The 21,998-nt window shown below is 32.0% G+C and overlaps 3 protein-coding genes across 4 annotated transcripts; all 3 read left to right on the plus strand.

Moving 5' to 3' along the window:
* The first annotated feature begins 5,003 nt into the window (after positions 1-5,003).
* Positions 5,004-5,678, plus strand: LOC106436283 (pectinesterase inhibitor-like). The gene has a single exon (XM_013877239.3). The coding sequence runs from the start codon at positions 5,064-5,066 to the stop codon at positions 5,610-5,612; it is 549 nt and encodes a 182-aa protein (XP_013732693.1). The 5' UTR covers positions 5,004-5,063; the 3' UTR covers positions 5,613-5,678.
* A 6,301-nt stretch (positions 5,679-11,979) lies between these two features.
* Positions 11,980-13,183, plus strand: LOC106436275 (NHP2-like protein 1). Its single transcript, XM_013877232.3, has 2 exons — positions 11,980-12,374; positions 12,806-13,183. The coding sequence occupies exons 1-2, from the start codon at positions 12,147-12,149 to the stop codon at positions 12,962-12,964; spliced, it is 387 nt and encodes a 128-aa protein (XP_013732686.1). The 5' UTR covers positions 11,980-12,146; the 3' UTR covers positions 12,965-13,183.
* Positions 13,184-13,954: 771 nt separating this feature from the next.
* On the plus strand, positions 13,955-17,123 carry LOC106436280 (transcription initiation factor IIF subunit alpha-like). Of its 2 annotated transcripts, none has more exons than XM_022702009.2 (10): positions 13,955-14,113; positions 14,225-14,409; positions 14,490-14,645; positions 15,069-15,214; positions 15,353-15,711; positions 15,799-15,917; positions 15,998-16,132; positions 16,208-16,423; positions 16,512-16,742; positions 16,852-17,123. In XM_022702009.2, exons 2-10 carry the CDS (start codon positions 14,239-14,241, stop codon positions 16,942-16,944), a joined length of 1,626 nt encoding a protein of 541 aa, XP_022557730.2. In that variant the 5' UTR covers positions 13,955-14,113; positions 14,225-14,238; the 3' UTR covers positions 16,945-17,123. The 2 variants fall into 2 exon arrangements, with proteins under 2 accessions (XP_022557730.2, XP_048606954.1); XM_048750997.1 differs by having other exon boundaries at positions 16,515-16,742.
* The last annotated feature ends 4,875 nt before the right edge of the window (positions 17,124-21,998 follow it).

Genomic DNA, 21,998 nt, shown 5'->3' on the forward strand with positions numbered 1-21,998 from the left:
AGAGTAGTCTATCTGCCGGTTGAATAAAAAAAAAAACGGTTTCGTTGTTTTTGGTTTAGTTTAGCCTCAAATTCAAACAGGACAAAAATTAGACATATATCTGCCATTTTCAGCCATTTTTAGGTACACTTTCTTTATTCATCAGACTTGTTGGTTTTGGATATTTGGGGGAGACGAATCCGTACATTTGGAGACGATTTCTGAACCCAGTTTTGATTTCTAATTCATTTTGAATTATTCAGCATCTATTTGGGTTTCTATTGCCATATATCAGTAGTTCATTAGTTAAGTTTTAAGGATTCCACGGAATTCATGGATTGTTGATTTTGATTTGCTAGAATAGGGAATAATCTATAATTTTCTTCATGTAGGTTGTTCTTAATGTTTGAAATGGATTATTCACCTATTTCCTGATTCATAGGCAGTGTAATGCATCAAAAGTGTTTGATTGAATACCTAAACAAACTCAGATAAGCGAAATATTCTTAGGCAATGAAAATTGATGTTAGGGAGTTTCATGGACCTATTAAACTTGATCTTATTGCATATCTGAAATCTGGAATTCAACGGAAGTTAGTCTCTAGGATTCTAATACATAGGGCTTAGTACTGTAGAAGTAGGCCAATCTAATTAAGTGATTTGAGTTCTAGAACGGCTCTTAATACATTTCATGTTGAATAATCATATTTGTCAATCTGTGTTCAGAGATTTCCCAAGAGCCAGCGCTATTAATCCATTTGTTTAACATCGATTTACATTGTTTTGTTTACTTTCTTACTTCTGGAAACTACATAACAAACCCATTTTTTCTTATTTTAACTCTACTATCGGAGATTAGTTGTGTAACTTGGGTCCTTGTATATTCAATCCCTAAGTACTGCCGTGCACACTTGCACTTACGGTTTGCATTTAATGGTTAAAACCTGATCAAATCAGTTATTTATAATATATGATGTTCACCTGAGATCAAGAGGGATTATTTCTGATATATAATGTTCCCCTTATGAGGACTAAAAGAAGATAAAGCATAGTGCTACTTGACTGTCCACATGTGCTACAAACATATGCTCTCTCACAAGTTTCATTTTACCGTAGTGTGTTTTCTATGAAACTGGTATTCCGAAATTTGAACTATTTATTTTATGTTTCCTTGAGGAAAATTATATTAGCAATGTTTGTGGATATTATGGCATACGTGAAATTTTTGTACGAATTTACATTTGGCTGATAACTTCTGTTTGTAACATATTAAACCCCATTTTCCTACATAAACTAATAGAGAACGCCAGTCTCATATTTTGTTCTTTAGTACAAGTATAAGCGTACAACTGAAAATTATTGATTAAAAATACTAAGCTAAGCCTTGAGGATTGGTAAGATACTGACATTTATCGCGAATATATTGGTGAAAAGCTACGAAGGTACCTCAGATTTTATTGTCTTTTCTGATTATTCCAAATTATTCACACGTCTTGTCGTCCATTTCGCTTTGTACATGTGTGAATGATGCAATCTTTTTCTTGGTTTAGTTTAAGTCATTATCAATATATAAAGTTAGTTTTTTTCATTTCTTCTAAACAAGTAGCTGAGGATTTTTGCGAAACGTGTCATTCATCCATTTTTTTTACATTTTACGTCCTTCTTCTTTTAGATTATTACAATTTGGCCCAATACTTTCTAATCGTGCACTATCTAATCATTTTCACACTAAATATTATCGTATGAAGTTTGATAATCTATTTTATTTTTCACTAAAATTCAAGATGAATAAAGAAATAAATAAAATAATAGAAATATATTTTATATATTTAATTTATTCACAACTAAATATAACATAAATTTTGTTATTTTATTATTTTTTACTATTTTCTATTATTTAATTTACAAATTATATACTTATTTAACTATTAAAAATATAAAATGACCAAACTAATAAGAATAAATTACAGTACAATACATAATCTAAACATAAAACTTCCACGGTCACAGAAAAAAAAAAATACCATAGTAACACTAACTCAATAAAGGTTTAGAGCTGAAAAAAGATCAACAAAGAAGACTAACATATCTCATCTTACCATAGAATGTCTTGGCTATAACAAGCAGATGTCAGAAAAAGGTAAAAAGATAAAATATGAAACAAAACAATCTCCAGAACACAAAGGATTGCGATCAAGCACCAGCGCAAAAAAAAAACCAAAAAAGCGGGTTAGAAAAAGAATAATCATCAGGAGAACAAAATCACCACGAAATAAAAGGACGCATGTCTAAAGCACCGGAAGCACAACCACCAGCTAAGAGATAAGAAGCACCTCACAAACTAAACAAGCATATACAAGGCGCTCATGCCAGCGATAAACCACAAAACTCTAAATGGAAGAAACCAAAACTCCAAAAGACCAACTCCGCACACCAACATCAAGGGATGCATGAGAAGAAGATTAACAACCTGAGTGGAGGAGAATTGAAGCCAACCACCGAGAAACCAAATCTTAAGCTTGAGACCATAAACAACCTTACAAGCGCACAAAACATACACAGAGAAAAATACTATCCAAACCTGGAGTTGCAAATATGGCGAAAGAGAGAGCTACCAGAGACGTGATCAGCGACGAAAGGTGCAATGAGATGAGAGAACAAAGAGATAAAAAGAGACAAAATGAAATCAACAAACTGTAGAGCCATCCTCGAGTTATGAAAAGAGCATAAAAGTTAGATCACCAAAAACAAGATCTTGAAAACCAAGACAAGCAGAGACTATTGACGGCAAACCAGCGACGAGGAAAACAACATCAATGAAAACTAAACTTTGACCCAACCCAACGAGATGTAGTTTCTAACCTTAGCTAAAATCTAAGGAAAAAGAGGACCAATTTTTACCGAAATAACATGCAACACCGTAAGAAACAACCGCACAACATGGAACTAATATGCTTGATATATAACAAATACCATATAATCTCACAAAAAAAATGTGAGAAAAAACAAGAGCACGAAGGTGAGTCTTTTCCCAGTGTTGGTGACAAGAACTGCACACCGGAGAGGTAAACGAAATATATAGATGGTGATGGCTCATGGTCAAAATATGGGGGAGAGTGCAAAAAACATCTAAAAGGAATAATGTTCAAAAATGTAAAAAATCAAAATACAATTTTGACGCCGTTAATCTTAGAATCAACAAATGCCTAAAGAAAAAGTTATTGATATTCAATATGTTTTACATCAGAAACTCACTTCACCACTAGCAAGTAGTATTATACATACAACAACACATTATTAAAAAAAAACACATAATATATTAACTTATCACGTACTACTACATAACATAATAAAACATCAAATAATGCTCTTCACAAATATATATTGACCACATAATCACATCATCCAAAAATCATATTTAAGAGTAATAAAACAATATTCCGAGCGAAGCGCGGACACCCCCTAGTTTAGCATATACTTAATTAACTAGATAGTTTAAATGATTTTCGGTTTTCAATAATCGGTTAAGTGGAATTTGATTAATCTATGGCCAAAGAACTAACAAGCCTGTTAACTCGTTATTACATATGTTCACCAAAGTAAACTTTTTTTTATCAAATTTATACTATTATTTGAGAAGTGAATTTGTTGATTTTTCATGTTCTCCATGATTTTAGGTAATTTTGCTTATTTGTCATATTTTTATCAGGTTTTAGCTAAATCATTGATTTATTATTAGTTTTTAGTTGAGTCACTAATTTATTAATTAAAAAAATACGCTTATTGAATCTTATATATAATTTCAAAATGATTTTTTTTAATAATATTAAATTTATATGTTATATTAAATATTTAGTTAATTTTTCATATTATTCATATTTTATTAGGTTTCAGACTTTTAACTAGGTTATTGATTTATTATTTGTTTCTAACTTACACAATAATTTATTAATTTAAACAATACCATTAATGATTTTATATATAATTAAAAACTAATTTTATTTTAATAATATTAAATTTCTATCTTATAGTAAATTTTAAATAATTGATTATAAAATCTATAATAAAATTATCAAAAACATATATAAAGAATAATATAATTTTAATATTATATTTTGTTGCTATCTGGAAAAAATATTTTTCATTATAAAAGTTAATAAAAATAAGATACCAAACAATATATAATTAAATATTAGTCCAGCAAAAAACATTTATATAAAGATAGTTTCTAAACTATTTCTAAGATATGAGTATTTTAAAAAAAAATTAACATAATAATAAGTATATATTTTGACAAAAATTATTTGAGATATATAAATACTTTGATGTTTGATTTAACTATTTGAAAACATAAATAATAACTTATTATGTTGGTTTTAGATTAGTAAGATATTAAGTAATAAAAAAATTATGCCCGTATGTGCAGGCAAAACACTAGTTATAATTAAATCTGTGGTCAAAGTATAAAAAATCTATCGAATCGATATTAATCTGTCAAAATAAAGTAAATATGTAGTCAAAAGATTATAAATCTATCAAATCCATATTAAATCTGTCAAAATAAGTAAGGTTGTGGTCAAATGATAATAAATCAGTTGAAATACAGATAAATCTGTCAAAAATACGTGGTCAAAAGATAATAAATCAATCAAATCCATATTAAATCTAACATAATTCTCATTAGAAAAAGAAAGAAAATCTGCATGTTTTAAAATATATCATATATTGATTACCGAAGACAAAAAATATTTAAAATTTAATATAAATCATGTAACTAAACTGACGAGTCAATGATGGTAACGATATACACATAGTTTTTTTTTTTTTTTTTTTTTTTGTTTAACCTGGAGGGACTTCCATCCCCAGGGACCAACCCCTCGGCGCGAAGCGGACCATTTGGTATTATGGGGAATTAGATACCCCAATTGCCTGGCCAGCGGTTCGAACCCGGGTGCGTATTGAGGCCGAAGCTCTCTCAACACCACCAGGCCAACCCCGCTGGTTATATATATATACACATAGTTCAGGGTCTAAAATAACAAATCGCTAAGAAACTTAAGAGAGAGAAAAGCAAAGAGATATAAATGGGGGAGTATTTCAGAAACAAAATTTGGGTTGCTCTTTTTGTTGTGATTTTTCTTATCTCTTCATCAACGAGATTAAGTTTGGCTGTTACAAAAACTGAGATCAATACCATATGTACGGGTACACCGAATCCCTCATCTTGTTTTGAGCTCTTCAAATCGGATCCTCATATTACAAAACTAAATCTGTCTGGTTTGGTCAAGGTTTTGATTAAATATGCGCATGATGAATCCTTAGACACAGAGAAAATAATACAATTGCATGCGGAAAGCATCAAAGATCCTTTTATTAAGAAACAATATAGCTTATGCTCCAACAATTTTGAATATACACTTGTGCCATTTGATTCAGCTCTCAAGTATTTAGCAGCCAAGGATTTTCATAGCTTAAATGTCAATATCGCAGCAGCGATGACTTTCGCAGAAAATTGTAAAGACGTTTTTGAAGAATTTCATATCAAACTGGATCCCCAAATATTGATGAAGATTAATGATTTTCAAGATTTATGCAGTATTCCATTGATGATTTCCACCATGTTGCCAAAATAATAGCTAATATTGTACCCGACAATCCGTATTGGAACTAAGTTTAATAAAAATGTAGATCGCTATGAATTTTTCTATGCAACTATATTTACTTCTTTCACAATTGACCTAAATCTTGTGGTCAAAGACAAAACAAATCTCTCTTTTTTTAATTTTTCATTTGTCATATTCACCATAAAAAATATAATTTTTTCGGATCTTGACATCCTCCAAGTAAAAGATATAATTATTCATGAAAATATCATTATTTTTTCTGAAAATAAATTTTTAATCAAACATCTTCATCACTTATTTTCCACGGTTCTAATGTCATCAATACATCAATCACCATGAACAACCAAAAACAAATCATTTATCTTGTATATCAATTCATTTTTAAACTCAATTCGACGAATTTCTGACTCCAAATCACGACTCCAACTTCAACTTTCCAGCTTCACTTCTCATGGTGTTTCAAATGGCTCCATAATCTCTAGAATGCTCTGAAACATACATTGCCCTGCAAAGATCCTAAAACAGACTCAAACACACATAAAATAGACTCTAAAAATAGCTTTATATCATGGTTAAAATCCCTAAAAACCAAAGTATAGCGAAATTCTGGGGTCATCTCAATGGGTTCAGAAACCACACGTTTATCTAGATCATCATAGCGTACTTCCACCTATCCACTCAGAGGAAGGTCTTTTCGTAATGGATGACTCCCACCTGAGGGCGAAGTCATGACTCGACTGAAAGGAGAGGCCTATCGAAATTCGTGTTTTTCTTTCCCTCAAGAAAAACATAGAATGAACATGTGGAAGAGGTTTGAAAACATTGGAACTCACCTTTCTTTAGAACACCACCATCACCTCTACAATATTGCAAGCCACATAAAAAATATCAAGTTTATAATACATTTCCATATATTTGAACTTCGGTTATCAACCAGACCATCTAGCCCACAGCTCACTAGATACCATTCGACATATCTCTTTACTAACCTCGTTTTTTTTGATATATAATGTTCACCTGAGATTACGAGGGATTATTTTTGATATATAATGTTCACCTTATTTTGTGACAAAAAAAAATGTTCACCTTATGAGGACTGAAAAAAGATAAAGCATGTGCTACTTAAGTGTCTTCCTGTGCTACAAACCTATGCTCTCTTACAGGTTCCATTCAACGCTAGTGTGTTTTCTATGTAACTGGTAGTATTCCAAAATTTGGACTACTTATTTTATTAGTTTCCTTGAGAAATTTTATATTAGCAATTTTTATAGTATTATGGCATATGTGGAAGATTAGGAATGATACTTTTTTAGTAATATTGATTGGGATCCTAAACATATTATTAACATTTCAAATATAAAATCACTATTTTAGAAAACCTGATTTATCTAAAATTAATAGTTTACCACACGACCAGCTGTCAGTGAAAGTTACAAGGGCCTCCAATCGGGTTCAAACTGTAGACAGAATTTCAGAACAAAGATGATTAGACAGTCATGAGGGTGTGGATGTTTGGATGGGGTCATGACAAGAAGTAGTCTCTCACCATTGAATGCTAAGCTAGGCCTGATTTTGGCTATGAAGTGTATAACTGCATTTTCAAAAACGAAAGTATATTTTGTAAGAGCATCTCCCTTATAAAGTTTTTTTGTTTTTCGACTTCAAAACTTCAAATTTAGAGTTTTAAAAAGTGAAACTTCGTATTTGAAGTTTCATTATTCAAAACTCTAAATTTGAAGTTTCATCTTTTTATTTGCATTTTGGTCTTTATAATTAATTATACATCACATTTATGATTCTTAAGTATTTTTTCATTTATAGTTTAAATCTTTAAAACTTTTGTATATTTTAAATATTTTAAATTTATTTTTATAAATTTAAATTTTACACATAAAAGTTTTAAAAAAATTAAAATAAGATTTATAATATTTTAAAAGTAGAATTAGACAACAAGAATATTACAAAAGAAACTTAATAAATTTTTTTTAAGAAGATACATGAAAACATAACTCTGCCACAAATTTAAATATTACAACAACACTAATAGTCTAGTAAATTTTCTCTGGAACTTCTAAAATGTTGTTCAAACAAATTTTGTGTAACCGAAAATGGAGCATTAAGAAAATAATGTTATGTAATAATATGATATTTTGCTTCTAGTTTAATATTTAATTATGTATATCTATTTATAATTTTATATTTTATTGTAAGATTTTATTAATTAATATTATTATAATATTTTTATATATGTGCTAGTTATCTATAAAAGTCGTATGAATTTCTATTAATTATGACAAATATAAGGAGCATAATGTAAATTACAAATAATTTTGAAATTAAATTTGAAGTTTTGCTTTTGGAGAATAACATCTTAAAACTTCAAATATAGAGTTTGCAACCACTGGACTGGCATGCTTTCTCAATTCAAAAATATAAATCTTTCTCAATACCATTGCTATTTTAGTGATCCCACACAAAAACAACACAAGCAGATAACCTAACACATAGTACTTAACCAATATATTCAACATGTAGACATTGTATGGTGATTTAAATGGTTCTTGGTTACTTATTCATATTGTCAAAGGCATCAACTTTCATGCCTTCAAAAGCTAATTTTTTAATACTCTGCGATCATAATACATCTCTAGCCATTCTACCTATGTCATGCGATTCTACACCATGACAAGAGCCATTTCTTGATCAATAGCCACTAACCATATCAAATTACAAAATTACAAAAACAAACTATAAATTACTAAGTTTCAGAGAGCAATAGAACGTACCAAAAATACACAAGCAAAATAAATTATCAAAACTTACCTTAGAAGCATATTTTCGAGAGTGTATTCCCAAAACGAAAGTACAATCTCCTTTCAAACTGTTCCTTCACTTCCCCACAAACTGAACAAACCCAGAAATAAACTCGACCTCAAATTAAAACCTCAACTCTCCCAGAAGTTGAAATATTAGTCAAAATATTATTGTATCCAGATATGAAAATCGAACACTCTACCCACAAATAAAAATAGAACTTGGACTTGAACTCTAGAAACATTTTATTCGCTTTTAGTACTCTTATTCCCCATATTATATCGTTGTGATGTCGAATTTCCAAACTCGAACCCTAGTTTTCTAAGTTTTTGCCGATATGTCGATATAACAACATAAATCAAACTAAATGTCAGTTATCTCAAATGTGAAAGATGTTGAATAAAAAGGCTGACGTTCTATTTCCCCGAAGAACTATCATATATTTACCAAATCCACATATAAGTAAGCCCACTTCTATATCCACATGTAACTGAATTTGGAATCCAATTTTTACCCAATATGGAAGTTCAAATTCTACTTCTCCATCTATTCAATGTTCAAAACCGAAACACACACATACGTGGTTTACAATCCTTTCACTGTTTACCATGCACGTGTGATCGGAAGTTCCATGTATTTGATCAATTGTACCAGACCAGATCTAGCATGCAGTAAACGTACTTAGTCAATATACAAGTAATCCATATCATACACAGTGGAAAGCTATAACGAGAGTACTCAATTACTTGCGCTACACCAAAGATTTTTCACTTCATTATGGTAAAGAACCAGCCGTTTTAGAAAGATACGATGACGCTAATTGGATATCAGATTCTAGAAACTTAAAATTCACAAGTGGATATGTCTTAACACTAGGAGGATGAGCAATATCATGAAAATCTACCAAACAAACAATGCTAGCCAGATCCACCATGGAATCTGAGTTCATAGCCTTAGACAAAACAATAGAAGAAGGTGAATGGCTTAGAAAGTTTTTGGAAGATATATATATATATATGGGGGAAACATGTGCCAGCTATACGCATACATTGTGACTGTTAATCGGCTACTGCTCGGGGTCAGAATAATCCTTTTACAATGGTAAATCTCGTCACATCAGAAGACGACATAAAACCATTAGACAACTTATCTCAAGTGGTGTAATCGCAATAGACTACATCAAATCGGCTGACAACCTAGCGGATCCATTTACTAAAGGTTTCCCACTAGATGTTGTTGCTAAATCATCAAAAGGAATGTGGTTAAATCCTATAACGAATGCGGATGCTTGATTGCAACCCTACCTATCATGATTTGAGATCCCAAGACGTAGGTTCAGAGGGAAAACAAAATCAAACATAATCTAATCAAAGAACTTTGAGAAAAAGTAGTCTCTTCCCAGCTCCTAAGATGATAAAAGTGCTAACGAATGTGAGAAGGATAAGCATAGGCTTTTAATGATTCCATTGCTTCTAAAGCGAAGTATTACTCAATACTTTTCATGGTCAATCATCTAATGAGTGTGAAATGGAACCGTTTGTAGGAAAATGAATGCAAGACTATATTCTCTAAGTTCACTCATGAAAATCATGAAAAGTTCAGGGCCACAATAAACACAATAGAGAACTAAGTTCTACGAGAAAATGAAGATGCGTTATGCATGTTGTCTCGGTCTACATAAAATACCAGTTTGTTAAAGACATCATGTTCACCTTCTCGTAAAGTAAACCCGACATATAATAACTATGAGTGGTTCAAGGCTTAAAAATGTCACCAACTCAAACACAGTGAATTTTTTGAAAAACTCTCGATAAGTCTGTTTGTCTGTCTAGTCAGGAATAGTTTAAGTATAGTAACTAGAATATATCGAGTCTGCATATGTTTAGAGTCATTTCTATTCATGTGGAAGATTGTTGGACCAATTAAATGCCATTGAGCATTAATTAAAATGTGAAAAACAAGTGATATGGGTTTTTATAATAAACAGCCCAAATAATACAATTGTAATGAGGAATGGGAAAGTCCCACATCGGTAACAAGAGGAGTGATTGAGCAGTATATATATGTTCCCTTGCTATAAATGTTCAAACGGCTTCAGGAGAGAAAGGAAGCTCCCTATGCGCGCGCCACCGTCCGGCTCGGCGTGGGCTTGGGTCTTGGGTCCAATAAGGTTCTTTTTGGAACAAATTAATTTGGTTTTTGGCCCATTTTCGAGTCAAAAACAGAATGCAATTCGTTTCTAAACGATGTGTAGGTCGTCTCAGAACGACACACATTTTTCCGTTCGCCCAAGATATTTAAACGAGAAGAGAGCGTCTTACGGAATAAGTATAGCAATTCAACTTCCCTCGATCTCCGTGAGATTTTCGCCCACGTGCAGCAGTAGTTGTGGGAAATGAATATTTTCCTTCTCTTTAATTATCACCTCTCCTCTTATTTCATTACTGACTATTTTTGCATCGAAAACCAACAGAGAAAAATCTCTTAGCGTAAGTCAACAGTTCATCTGAAAGGGGTTTTCATCTCCGATTCGATTCGGTTTTTACGATCCTTTATTTTTTTTAATATCGCTTTATTTATTATTGTTATTTCAATTCGATTTTCGGCCTCCATAGAAATTTGGCAGCGGCTTTAAGATTTCGAGCCCTGATGATACATTGCCTTAAACAGACCAAATTGGCAGCGGCTTTCTTCGGTCGAGAAAACACGATATGTGTCTCTGAGAATCCGGTTTAGATTCGATTTTTCTAATGTGGGTTTCACCAGTTTGTAATTTGCTTTACTTTTGGTTTGGTTTTAGTCAGTGTTTTTAAAACCGGACCGACCCGATGGTTGGACCGGATTGGACCGTGAACCGGTTATATACCCAGGTTGGTCTAGTAATTGGTTCGACCATGAACCGGCCACATAGTCGGATTATATTTCAAAGTTATTAAACCAATAAAAACTACAAAACTATCGAAAATCTATAAACCATTTGAAACTAATTTATATTTATAATTTTTTATGTTCAAAATTGATTTATATTTTAACTATGCATCATGTTTACTAATATTACTTTTATATTTACATACTAAGAAAATATTAAACCATATTATTGAACCAGGTTTGACCCGGTTAAACCATATTGAACCGTGACCCAAAATATTTCCGGTTCAGCTTCCGGTCCGGTTTTAAAAACACTGGTTTTAGTAGTTCAATAAATCTGATTTCTGGTTTGCATTTGGTTTTTGATTATTTTCCTTTAAAGATTAAAGATCTGAAACATTCTCGCATAGCCAGAGGCAAAGCTAAGGATTATCAGTTTGTAATTTACTTTACTTTCGGTTTGGTTTAGTATTTCAATAAATTTGAGTTTTGGTTTAGGCTTTTGGTTGGTTTAGTTTTCTGTAAAGATTAAAGATCTGAAACGTTCTGAGATAGCCAGAGACATCGGTAAGATTCCATTTCTGTAAAGATCTTTAAGTTTCGGTTTGGTTATTAATTCAATAAATTTGATTTCTGAATTTGGTTCGATTCGGTTCAATAAATTTGTGATTCAGTTCGGTTTTGGGTTCGATTATGATTATTTTTTTCTTCTTATTTTTTCAAATGAATGATTCTGACCTAACCGGAGACATCGCGAAGTTTCCCTTTATAATCTCCTGAATCGCTGCCTCCTCTCAACTAAACTAAAACCCTAGCTTCTTCCTTCTCATAGCTTCTCTCTCAGAACTCGTCGGCGCGAAGATGACCGTAGAAGCAGTGAACCCTAAGGCGTACCCGTTAGCCGATTCTCAGCTAGCGATTACTATCCTCGACCTTGTCCAGCAAGCTACGAACTACAAACAGCTCAAGAAAGGAGCTAATGAAGCTACCAAGACTCTGAACCGTGGTATCTCTGAGTTCGTGGTCATGGCTGCCGATGCTGAGCCTCTCGAGATTCTTCTCCACCTCCCTCTTCTCGCCGAAGACAAGGTATTGACTTCTTCTTATCCTTATGGATCTCAATTAGGTTTTAAGTCTTTTGCTAGTTTCACTTGATTATCTGATTTGCATCAAGAATTGTAGAAAGTCTATGAATCTATATGTAGAATCTGTTGGTTACTAGACTCCACTTTCAAGGTTTGAAGTCATGATGTTCTGTTTCTTTTGTAACATTTGACAAATTGTATGTTGTGTAAATCTTAGTTCTGTAATAACAGGGATGTATTTTCTTGGTAGTTCCATACTTTGTTGATTCATGAGTATTTAACCGACAAGAAAATCCATATATGTTGTTTTACTTAGTTTAAACATGCTCTGCATATGTATATTTAATAGTTTTTTCTGCAATCTCTTTTAAGCAAGCAACTTTTGATTCTCTAACTAACTGTTTGTTCTGTCTTTATGTCTTTGAATTGTTGTAGAATGTGCCGTATGTGTTTGTGCCATCCAAACAAGCCCTTGGAAGAGCATGTGGTGTTACAAGACCCGTGATTGCTTGTTCCGTTACATCAAACGAGGCTAGCCAGTTGAAATCTCAAATTCAGCAGCTTAAGGATGCTATTGAGAAGCTTCTCATCTAAGGTTTTTGGGTGGTGATATGAATGAATGATGGGTCTTCCTCCATTTAATGGAGAAGGCTTTGAAGTTTTAGCTTATGAAGAAACGATGATTCTACTATGAGTTTTTGAAGTTTGTAATGTTTTATTTAAAAAAAAAAAAAATTCGTATTGTGTTGCTGCTACTGTAGTTTTGAACAAGAACAATCATTTATAATTGAGTTTTTTAGATTTATAAGTTTATTTGTTTGGTGGTTTTGGGATTTTTTTGAATCAACATGATTGAAAAGTAAACAATTTAGAGGCCAAATTAAGTATGGAAAAACCTACATATCATCTATTGCATACAAATGTTTAACATTCAATTATATATTTTTTTAAAAAAAAACTTCGACAAACTTGAGAACAATATGGTGCTTAAAAGCGCAAAACAGTTGAACAAATGTGATTGGTTTTATAATATAAGCGATATGCTAAACGAAATTTAAACACAAATAGAAATCAACGGTAGTTTAAATGATTTTGCTTCTAAACAATTTAACTTTCATTAAACAGAAAAATAAATGTTATATAGATTATTCGTTAAATCAATTTTTATATTATCTAATTATATGAAATGATATTTTAGGCTAATAAATAAATACTTATAATGTTAATTAAAAATTGCTAGGAACCAATAAAATTACATAATGATTTAGTTTATAACATAATAACATATTATTATAAATATATTTAAAATAAAATAAATAATTCTGATAAAATATGAAGATTTAATTTGTTTTTAATAATTAGTGCGGATATCGATATTTATTATCTTTTCTGATATAAACAATACAAAATATAATGAAATTTGATCATAATAATTTATATCTTATCAATGAAATTGTATAATATATTTTTGTGTGTAAATTTTAATTTATTTCATAACTTTTTTGAACCACAAATTATTTTACAACTTAGTTATATTTTTCTTCCATTATGACAACGCTATTAATAAGAGGCTAGCTAATTTTAGTGTTTCCTTTTTTATCTGTCGGAGGGCAAAGTAAGTCCCCTTTATATACACGTTTGTATCCTCTCCTTGTAACCAGAAACGTTGTCAATCTCAATCGCCTTCGCCATTTCTCTCTGAAACACGGAAAGCAAATTCTAATCGCAATCTCGAATCCGAAGGTAGTAGAAACTCAATCGAACACAGAAACCGTCCGATGTCATCTTCATTTCCTTAATTCGATTTTGAAATCGGGAAACCCTAATCTCCATTTTTTTTTTTATGGGTTACAGAAAGGGGAACAATCATGTCGCACTGTTTGGTTCTGAAGCCGTCGTGTATGGGCTGTGGATCGCAGTCCGATCTCTACGGAAGCTCCTGCAGGCACATGACGCTATGCCTAAAGTGCGGCAAAACCATGGCTGAGAACAAAGCCAAGTGTCTCGATTGCGGAACCGTCCTCACGAGACTGATTCGGGTCAGTTTCGGAAAAATATCAATTTGAGATTGAAGAAGAGAAGAAAGATATCATCAATTCTTGTTTGTTTGTTTTTGTAGGAGTATAACGTCCGTGCGGCGACACCGACGGATAAGAACTACTTCATTGGTAGGTTCGTGAGTGGTCTTCCCAATTTCAAGAAAGGCTCTTCTGAGAATAAATGGTCTCTTCGTAAAGATATACCTCAAGGTCGTCAGTTCACTGATGCTCAACGGGTAAAATGTTGTCTTTTTTTTTTTTTTTGTGTTTAATCATCATCATCATCATCATGTTGGGTACATGGATCATCATTATCATCATGTTGTTATGCAAATCACTTTTGAGGTCTTTTTTTTTGGTTATATGGATCATCATATTCTTATGCATATATGATAAAAATATGTATTTTTTAATAATTAGTCTGAATATATTCAACAATATAGTAGTAAATATTTATTTTTTTATAATTCATGTTCTGTTATTTCGTAAAAGTTGTTTAAATCGTATAAACTATTTGGTCAAATTATAAATTATTTCATAACAAATCAATTTGAGGATTTTTCTGGTTACATGGATCATCATCATTATCATTATGCAAATCAATTTGAGGTTTTTTTGGATACCTGCTCATTGGTTTTCTGAAATGGAACGTTTTGTAGGAGAAGTTGAAGAACAAGCCTTGGATCCTGGAAGATGAAACGGGGCAGTTTCAGTACCAGGGACAACTTGAAGGATCCCAGTCTGCAACTTACTATCTCTTAGTGATGCAGAACAAGGAGTTCGTCGCCATTCCTGCCGGTTCTTGGTATTGAACTTCCCAAGCTTCTTCTGTTTATATGTTTCTTGGAGTGTAGATTCTGCGTGACAGTTTTGATGGGTCAGTTTGTAAACTCTTTTAAAACGTTGTTATACTTAAACATCTGTTTTTTTTTTGTTGGGTTAGGTATAACTTCAACAAGGTTGCACAGTACAAGCAACTTACACTGGAAGAAGCGGAAGAGAAGATGAAGAATCGTAGGAAAACTGCAGATGGGTATAATAGGTGGATGATGAAAGGCGGAAATAATGATGACAAAGAGGCGGGTGGAAGCAGTGGAGGTGGTGGTGGCGGCAGGGGTCGCAAGAAGTCTTCAGGCGGCGAGGAAGAAGAGGGTAATGTCTCTGACAGAGGAGAGGAAGATGAAGAGGAAGAGGCTGCACGCAAGAGTAGACTCGGGCTTAATAAAAAGGGCAATGACGACGATGATGAAGAAGGTCCAAGGGGTGGTGATCTTGACATGGATGATGATGACATTGAGAAGGGTGAGTTGTAAAATCCTTTTGGTCTTATCCTATTTATCAAACTGGAGAATCTGGCTGTAAAGTTTGATAACGGTGTTGGTATCTCAGGGGATGACTGGGAGCATGAAGAGATTTTCACTGATGATGATGAGGCAGTGGGTAATGATCCTGACGAACGTGAAGATCTTCTGGCGCCTGAAATTCCTGCTCCTCCAGAAATAAAGCAGGTCTGTCTTTTATGATACTTCACTTGCAAGAGAATGTACTCTTCTATGAGGTCCCAAGTTTCTGTTTATTTCTTTTGCAGGATGATGAGGATGAAGAAAATGGAGAAGAGGAAGGAGGATTGAGCAATTCTGGTAAAGAGTTGAAGAAATTGCTCGGCAAGGCTAATGGTTTGAACGAGTCTGAGGAAGAAGAGGACGATGATGATTCAGATGATGTAAGCCCTGTTCAATTTCAGACAAATTGTTTGGTTTTGATACAAGAATATCATTATGAATGTCTCGTTTCATAGGAGGAGGAGACAAACTTCAATCCAGTTACGAATTCTAAACAGAAGGAAGCCACCAAAGAAGAACCTGTTGAGAGCACTCCTCCAAAGCCTGCGCCACCTTCATCTTCTCGTGGAACGCCTTCTGCTAAACCATCAAAGGGAAAGAGAAAACTTAATGATGGCGACTCTAAAAAACCTAGCGGCAGTTCTGTTCAAAAGAAAGTGAAGACTGAAAATGTAAGACACTAAACATACTCAATCCTTTAAAGGGAAGCATATGAGGTGAAGAGGATTGTCCATTTGAACTTATTTTAATCTTTATAAGCAGGAGACGAAACCTTCAGTGAAGGAAGAGAAAAATAACTCTGTTTCCAAATCCAAGGCACCAACAAAGGCTGTGAAACCTGAACCAACTCCAGCTACTGCCTCAGCTTCAGCTTCAGCTGCTACAGGGCCTGTGACCGAAGATGAAATCCGAGCTGTCCTCATGGAGAAGAAGCAAGTCACTACGCAGGACCTTGTCTCTAGGTTCAAGGCAAGACTTAAGACCAAAGAGGTAATATTAGCTATAGTACTCTAATTCTATTTCATTTTTAAAGACACTTTATGGCTATGATATCTGAGCTTTAACTCTGGATAATCAATCATTTTGTGGATCTTTGCAGGACAAGAACGCTTTTGCCGATATTCTGAGGAAGATCTCAAAGATACAGAAGAATGCCGGTTCTCAGAACTTCGTCGTTTTGAGGGGGAAATGAGGCTGCACCTCTCTTATCTTTTGAACTAACTCTTTTGAGGAAAAAGAATGAGTTTACTATCTTCAAAAATGTTAAGCAGCAAACATAAGAATCTTTTCTCATTTCTTGATTTCTAAACATAAGAATCAAGTTAAAGACCTATTTTACCACTGGGTTCTAATATCTTTGCTTAGCATCAAGTAAGTGATTTGTGAAATACGATTTATAACCCATGACCTTTGCGGGTTACAATCTATTACAACATGGACCCAGAACTAACACATGCGTCCAACAAGAAGGGTAACAGCATAAACCATTGCACAATGCTTTTGGATGAATTGTCGTGTGTGTGAGTTTTAGAACTCGTACATCCGGGGGAATGCAGATTAGGCAAACGATAACATGGTGGACCTTGAAACTGATGCCAAACCCTAAGGATGCATAGAGACTCTGGCGAATATAGCATCATAGAGGGAGTGAAAAGTGAGCATAGTAGTTTGGTAATGCCAATATGGTGAGTAAAGAATGTATATTTAGAGAGGTATTTGAGTTTCCCACACCACAGGATTGTCATCACTGTTGTTGCCAGATTGAAATACAAAAGGCAAGGATCATTAAAAAGGAAACAACTTAGTTTTGCTTCTATATAACTCCGTACTTACAATCTTTGAGGTTTCATGCATCAACGTAACACCCACCATGACATGAAAGAAACCTTCACACTAGATATTGCTCAAATGTTTTCACAAGGACAATACTTTCACGTCTTGTATGTGGCATCGCATGGTACATCATGCTGCAGATAAGCATTCGAAGATGTATCGTCGATGACTAGTTTGAGAAGATGTACAATAATAAACTAAAGAACACATAGCTTTTTATCGAGGTTTGGTTTCACTATATCCCCGAGACATAGTCCTGAAGCAAATCCACGAGATTACAATTGCTATGATATTCAAAACTTCGATGCCTACCATTTTTCTTTAGATGGATAGATTATGAGATAGGTATCAAGCCCACATGCATTAACTACAAACAGTTGTAATATTCATAGAACATTGTCACCACAAATCTGCAAATCTTCATGGTGGGACGACACCACACACTTAATGTGCCTCTCTAAAATACACCCTAGACGTCTTTTCTTTTGATTTCTTTTGGTATTTTTCCTGATTGCTAAACCCTAATTCTAGAATCTCCAAACAATCTCTCTTTTTTTTTTTCTTTCTAAGAATAAAGAAGTTTTTCCTCATCCTAAATAAAATATTGAAGATGATTATTCAGCTCAGGGGCCACGTGTTGGCTTGTCCATATATGGTGACCCTAAATCATTGTTCTCGTCTGTACTACAATATGAGTATTACATGTATTAAGCTCACATGCAGTGCCTATCATCCGACAGCAACATAACATTGCTGTCTACAAACAGCTGCAATATTCATAGAATATTATCACCACAAATCTATAAATTTTTATGGTGGGACGACTATCACACACCTTGTGTGCCTCTCTGAAATATACCCTGGTGTGTGCTTTTTTCTTTCTGTTGGTATTTTCGCTGATTGCTAAACCCTAATTCTAAGATTTCCAAAAAGTTTCTTTTTTCTTCTAAAAATTAAAAAAGTTTTTCCACATCTTAAATAAAATATTCAAAATGATTATTCAGCTCAGGAGTCACGTCTTAGCTTGTCCAAGCTGACCCTAAGTCTTTTCCTCGTCTGTACTACAGCTTGGCTTGTTGTATAACTTCTTGTACAACTTCTTATACTTCTTCGGAATTAGTACATGAAACAGTACATGCGTTTGATACATCTCTGACATGTATTATGACCTCTTCCAATAACTTCGAAAACCAGTTAGCAATACATCGACTCAGTTTTAGAATCCAAGCACAATATCTCATCAGTCAATCACAATAACATTGATTATATTTTAATTTTAACATATATAAGTCAATATATTTATAAAGAGAACTAATGCATGTTGAATTTTCGTAAATTTGTCGCATGATATATGTAGAAAGATGGAAGAAATTAAATCGCTTAAATGAAATATATATAACGACTATGAAACATTACATTAGGTTATGAAGACTGTGATCTCTTCTACATTTTCTCTATGAATTCTACTTAAATGTATGTTGTTTTTAACTTTTTAAAACAACTCTTCTAAAGTGTGATCCAAAAAAAAAAAAACTATATGATCCAAATGTCATGTCCTTGTATTACTTACCACGATTTTAATAGCAAAAAAAAAAAAAAAAAAAAAAGAAACAATCCAGTTTTAAAATCGTGTGCAAAACCTGCTCTTTACGTTTTAAGTAGACATTGGTGTAACCTAGTCCATATAGACTGTGAATCATATCACAATTTTAAATAGCGTGTTTGAAGGCTGTAAGTCTAATTTCTCATTTATATCTACATCCATGCTAGTTTATATATATTTAACAAACTGAATACACTTGTTTAAAACTTTGCAGTAAACTTTCTTCAGTATTACAAATATATACAACCAAGAGTTCTTTTTTTTTATCGACACAACCAAGAGTCTATGCAGCAGTGAATGGATTTACGATGCCGCTGGTCCCAAAATTTAGGTAATTTCGAACTAATTTTGCTTGGCTGATGGAAGGATCTTAGCAACCTCATTTCTCGAACATGTATAAACTATATATTAACTATACTAAGTAGATTAAAAAAGTCAAACCTAAAACCCATATATAACTAAAAACAACAAACCTCGAACCAATTGGTGATGAGTTGATTAACAAATCTCTTTTATCTATTTTAAGAATACTAAATTGATTATCTTAGTTAGGAGACTTCAAACCCCGAAAATTGAATTACAAAAATTAAACTTTGGTTTTGTTTTTACTAAATAATCTTAATCAAATAAATAAGAGATTCATTGGTAGATTATTTACCATTAATAATGTTTATAAATTATGAGAATTTTTTAAATTTTATTTATTAATTATTGAAATATTCACTAGGAGATGAATAACTAACTGTTATCAAGGGCACATGTTCAACATATAGACGCCAACGTGGAAGAAAGCTGGAGAAAGTTGACAGTTTTAGTGATAATATGTGTAGATATATAATAGCTTTGATATTCTTAAGATAATTTTCTACATTTTTATTATATATTAATCAGTATATGTCAGAACTTTAACAAATATTAGTTTAAAAATAGTAAAAGATCCGAATGTTATAATGTTATGAAATATCCAACAATTAATCTTATCATGCCTAAATATAACACATCCACTTACTAGTGCAAGAATCTTAGGATATCAATGGAAACAAATATCATATCTTTCTAATAAATACAAAGTCTTCATACAATCAACAATGCAACACAACTTATTGTTATTATATATATCCTTAATAACACACTATTATTTACAACACAAATATTGTATATCATTTAGTCCAATAGTCATATATCTTTGTGTGCTAACTCATGGCAGGTACTGATCTATACCCAGATGCGCCGTTCGACCCAAAGAGCGAAAGGAACATCTTCATAACGTTGACAGAATCAGAGATAGGTTTAAGTAATACGATTACGATGTCGAAAGAGTTACTAGAAGCAAACGTATTTATTTATCTTCCTAGCAAGGATGTCACAGGATTGATACAACACAACGAGCCAATTCTTATGGATGTTTTTGATTATGATACTAAGATTACAACTACTCATATCATAAGAAAAGATGGAGATAAAGATTTCAAATTTCATGGATGGAATACGGTACTCCAAGGAAAACATTTCAGGACAGGCGATACTATTGTGTTTTGGTGGGATATCTTTCACATAAGACTTAATTTCAAGCAATACATCTTTTCTTTTGTATAAATACATTCCTATTCGCTGCTTCATTTGATGTTGCTGTTTTCTATTTGAATTATGTATCTAAAGCTCATGTTGTGCTTTAAAGTTATAAATAAAGCCATTCAGCCTTAAGATGATATATATATCTATCTTATTAAAGTAGAAATACCTTTAGTATTTGTTTGGAAACATGGATAGTAATAAAATAAATAAATATAATGTTGTTTGGAAACATGGATACCAGTAATTTAAGAAGAAGAAAAAAGTAGTGAGCTTATGCTATTAAAAAAATGGAAGTCCATTATATTAAAAAATTGGAAGTCTATTATATTAAAAAAATTGGAAGTCCATTACTTGATATACATATTCAAATCAAAATAATAATTTAAAATTGATTTATATCAAAAATTCATTCAAAAATATACATATATTCAAAAATTGATTTTTACTAACATATTTTTCAATAACCATTATAAAAATGTTTTCAATATATATAAGAAAAATACAACACAAAACCCAATTTCAAACACCAACTTAAATTATGGTTTTTATATTTCACATTGAAATTTAAAAATATAATATATGTGATTATTTATATGATTATACGTATAAAATATTATTAATTATAAGATTACTTATTTGATGGTACGTATAAAATACGATTAATTATATGATAACACATATTAATGGACTTATGTTATCAAGAAAAATTGAAAATTCATTATATTATGAAAACTATATATATGGGCCAACTTTAAAATATACGAAAATGGCTGGTCCAATCTAATTACCTAAAAACATCTTTGTCTAAAATAATCATAAAACAAAATTTAAATTTTATATACATATTTCAAATTAAAATATTAAATTAAAGATGATTTATATCAAAAATTGATTCAAAAATATAAATATATTCAAAAATTGATTTCACTAAAAAAAATTTTATAACCATTATATTTTTATAAATTATCTGTTTGTACTAGATTTAAAATATACGAAAATGACTCAATCTAATTACTTTTTTATGCACCTGGTTCAATCTAATTAATAAAAACATATTTTGTCTAAATTAATCATTAAACAAAATTCAAAACAAAAATTGATTCAAAAATATACTTGTATTCAGAAATTGACTTTTACTAATATATTTTCTAATAACCATTATAAAATTGTTTTCAATATATATAAAAAATACAATACAAATGAACTAATAGATTGAGTAAACTTTCTTTCTAATT

Source organism: Brassica napus, chromosome C3 (assembly GCF_020379485.1).
Source record: "Brassica napus cultivar Da-Ae chromosome C3, Da-Ae, whole genome shotgun sequence".
NCBI lineage: Eukaryota > Viridiplantae > Streptophyta > Magnoliopsida > Brassicales > Brassicaceae > Brassica > Brassica napus.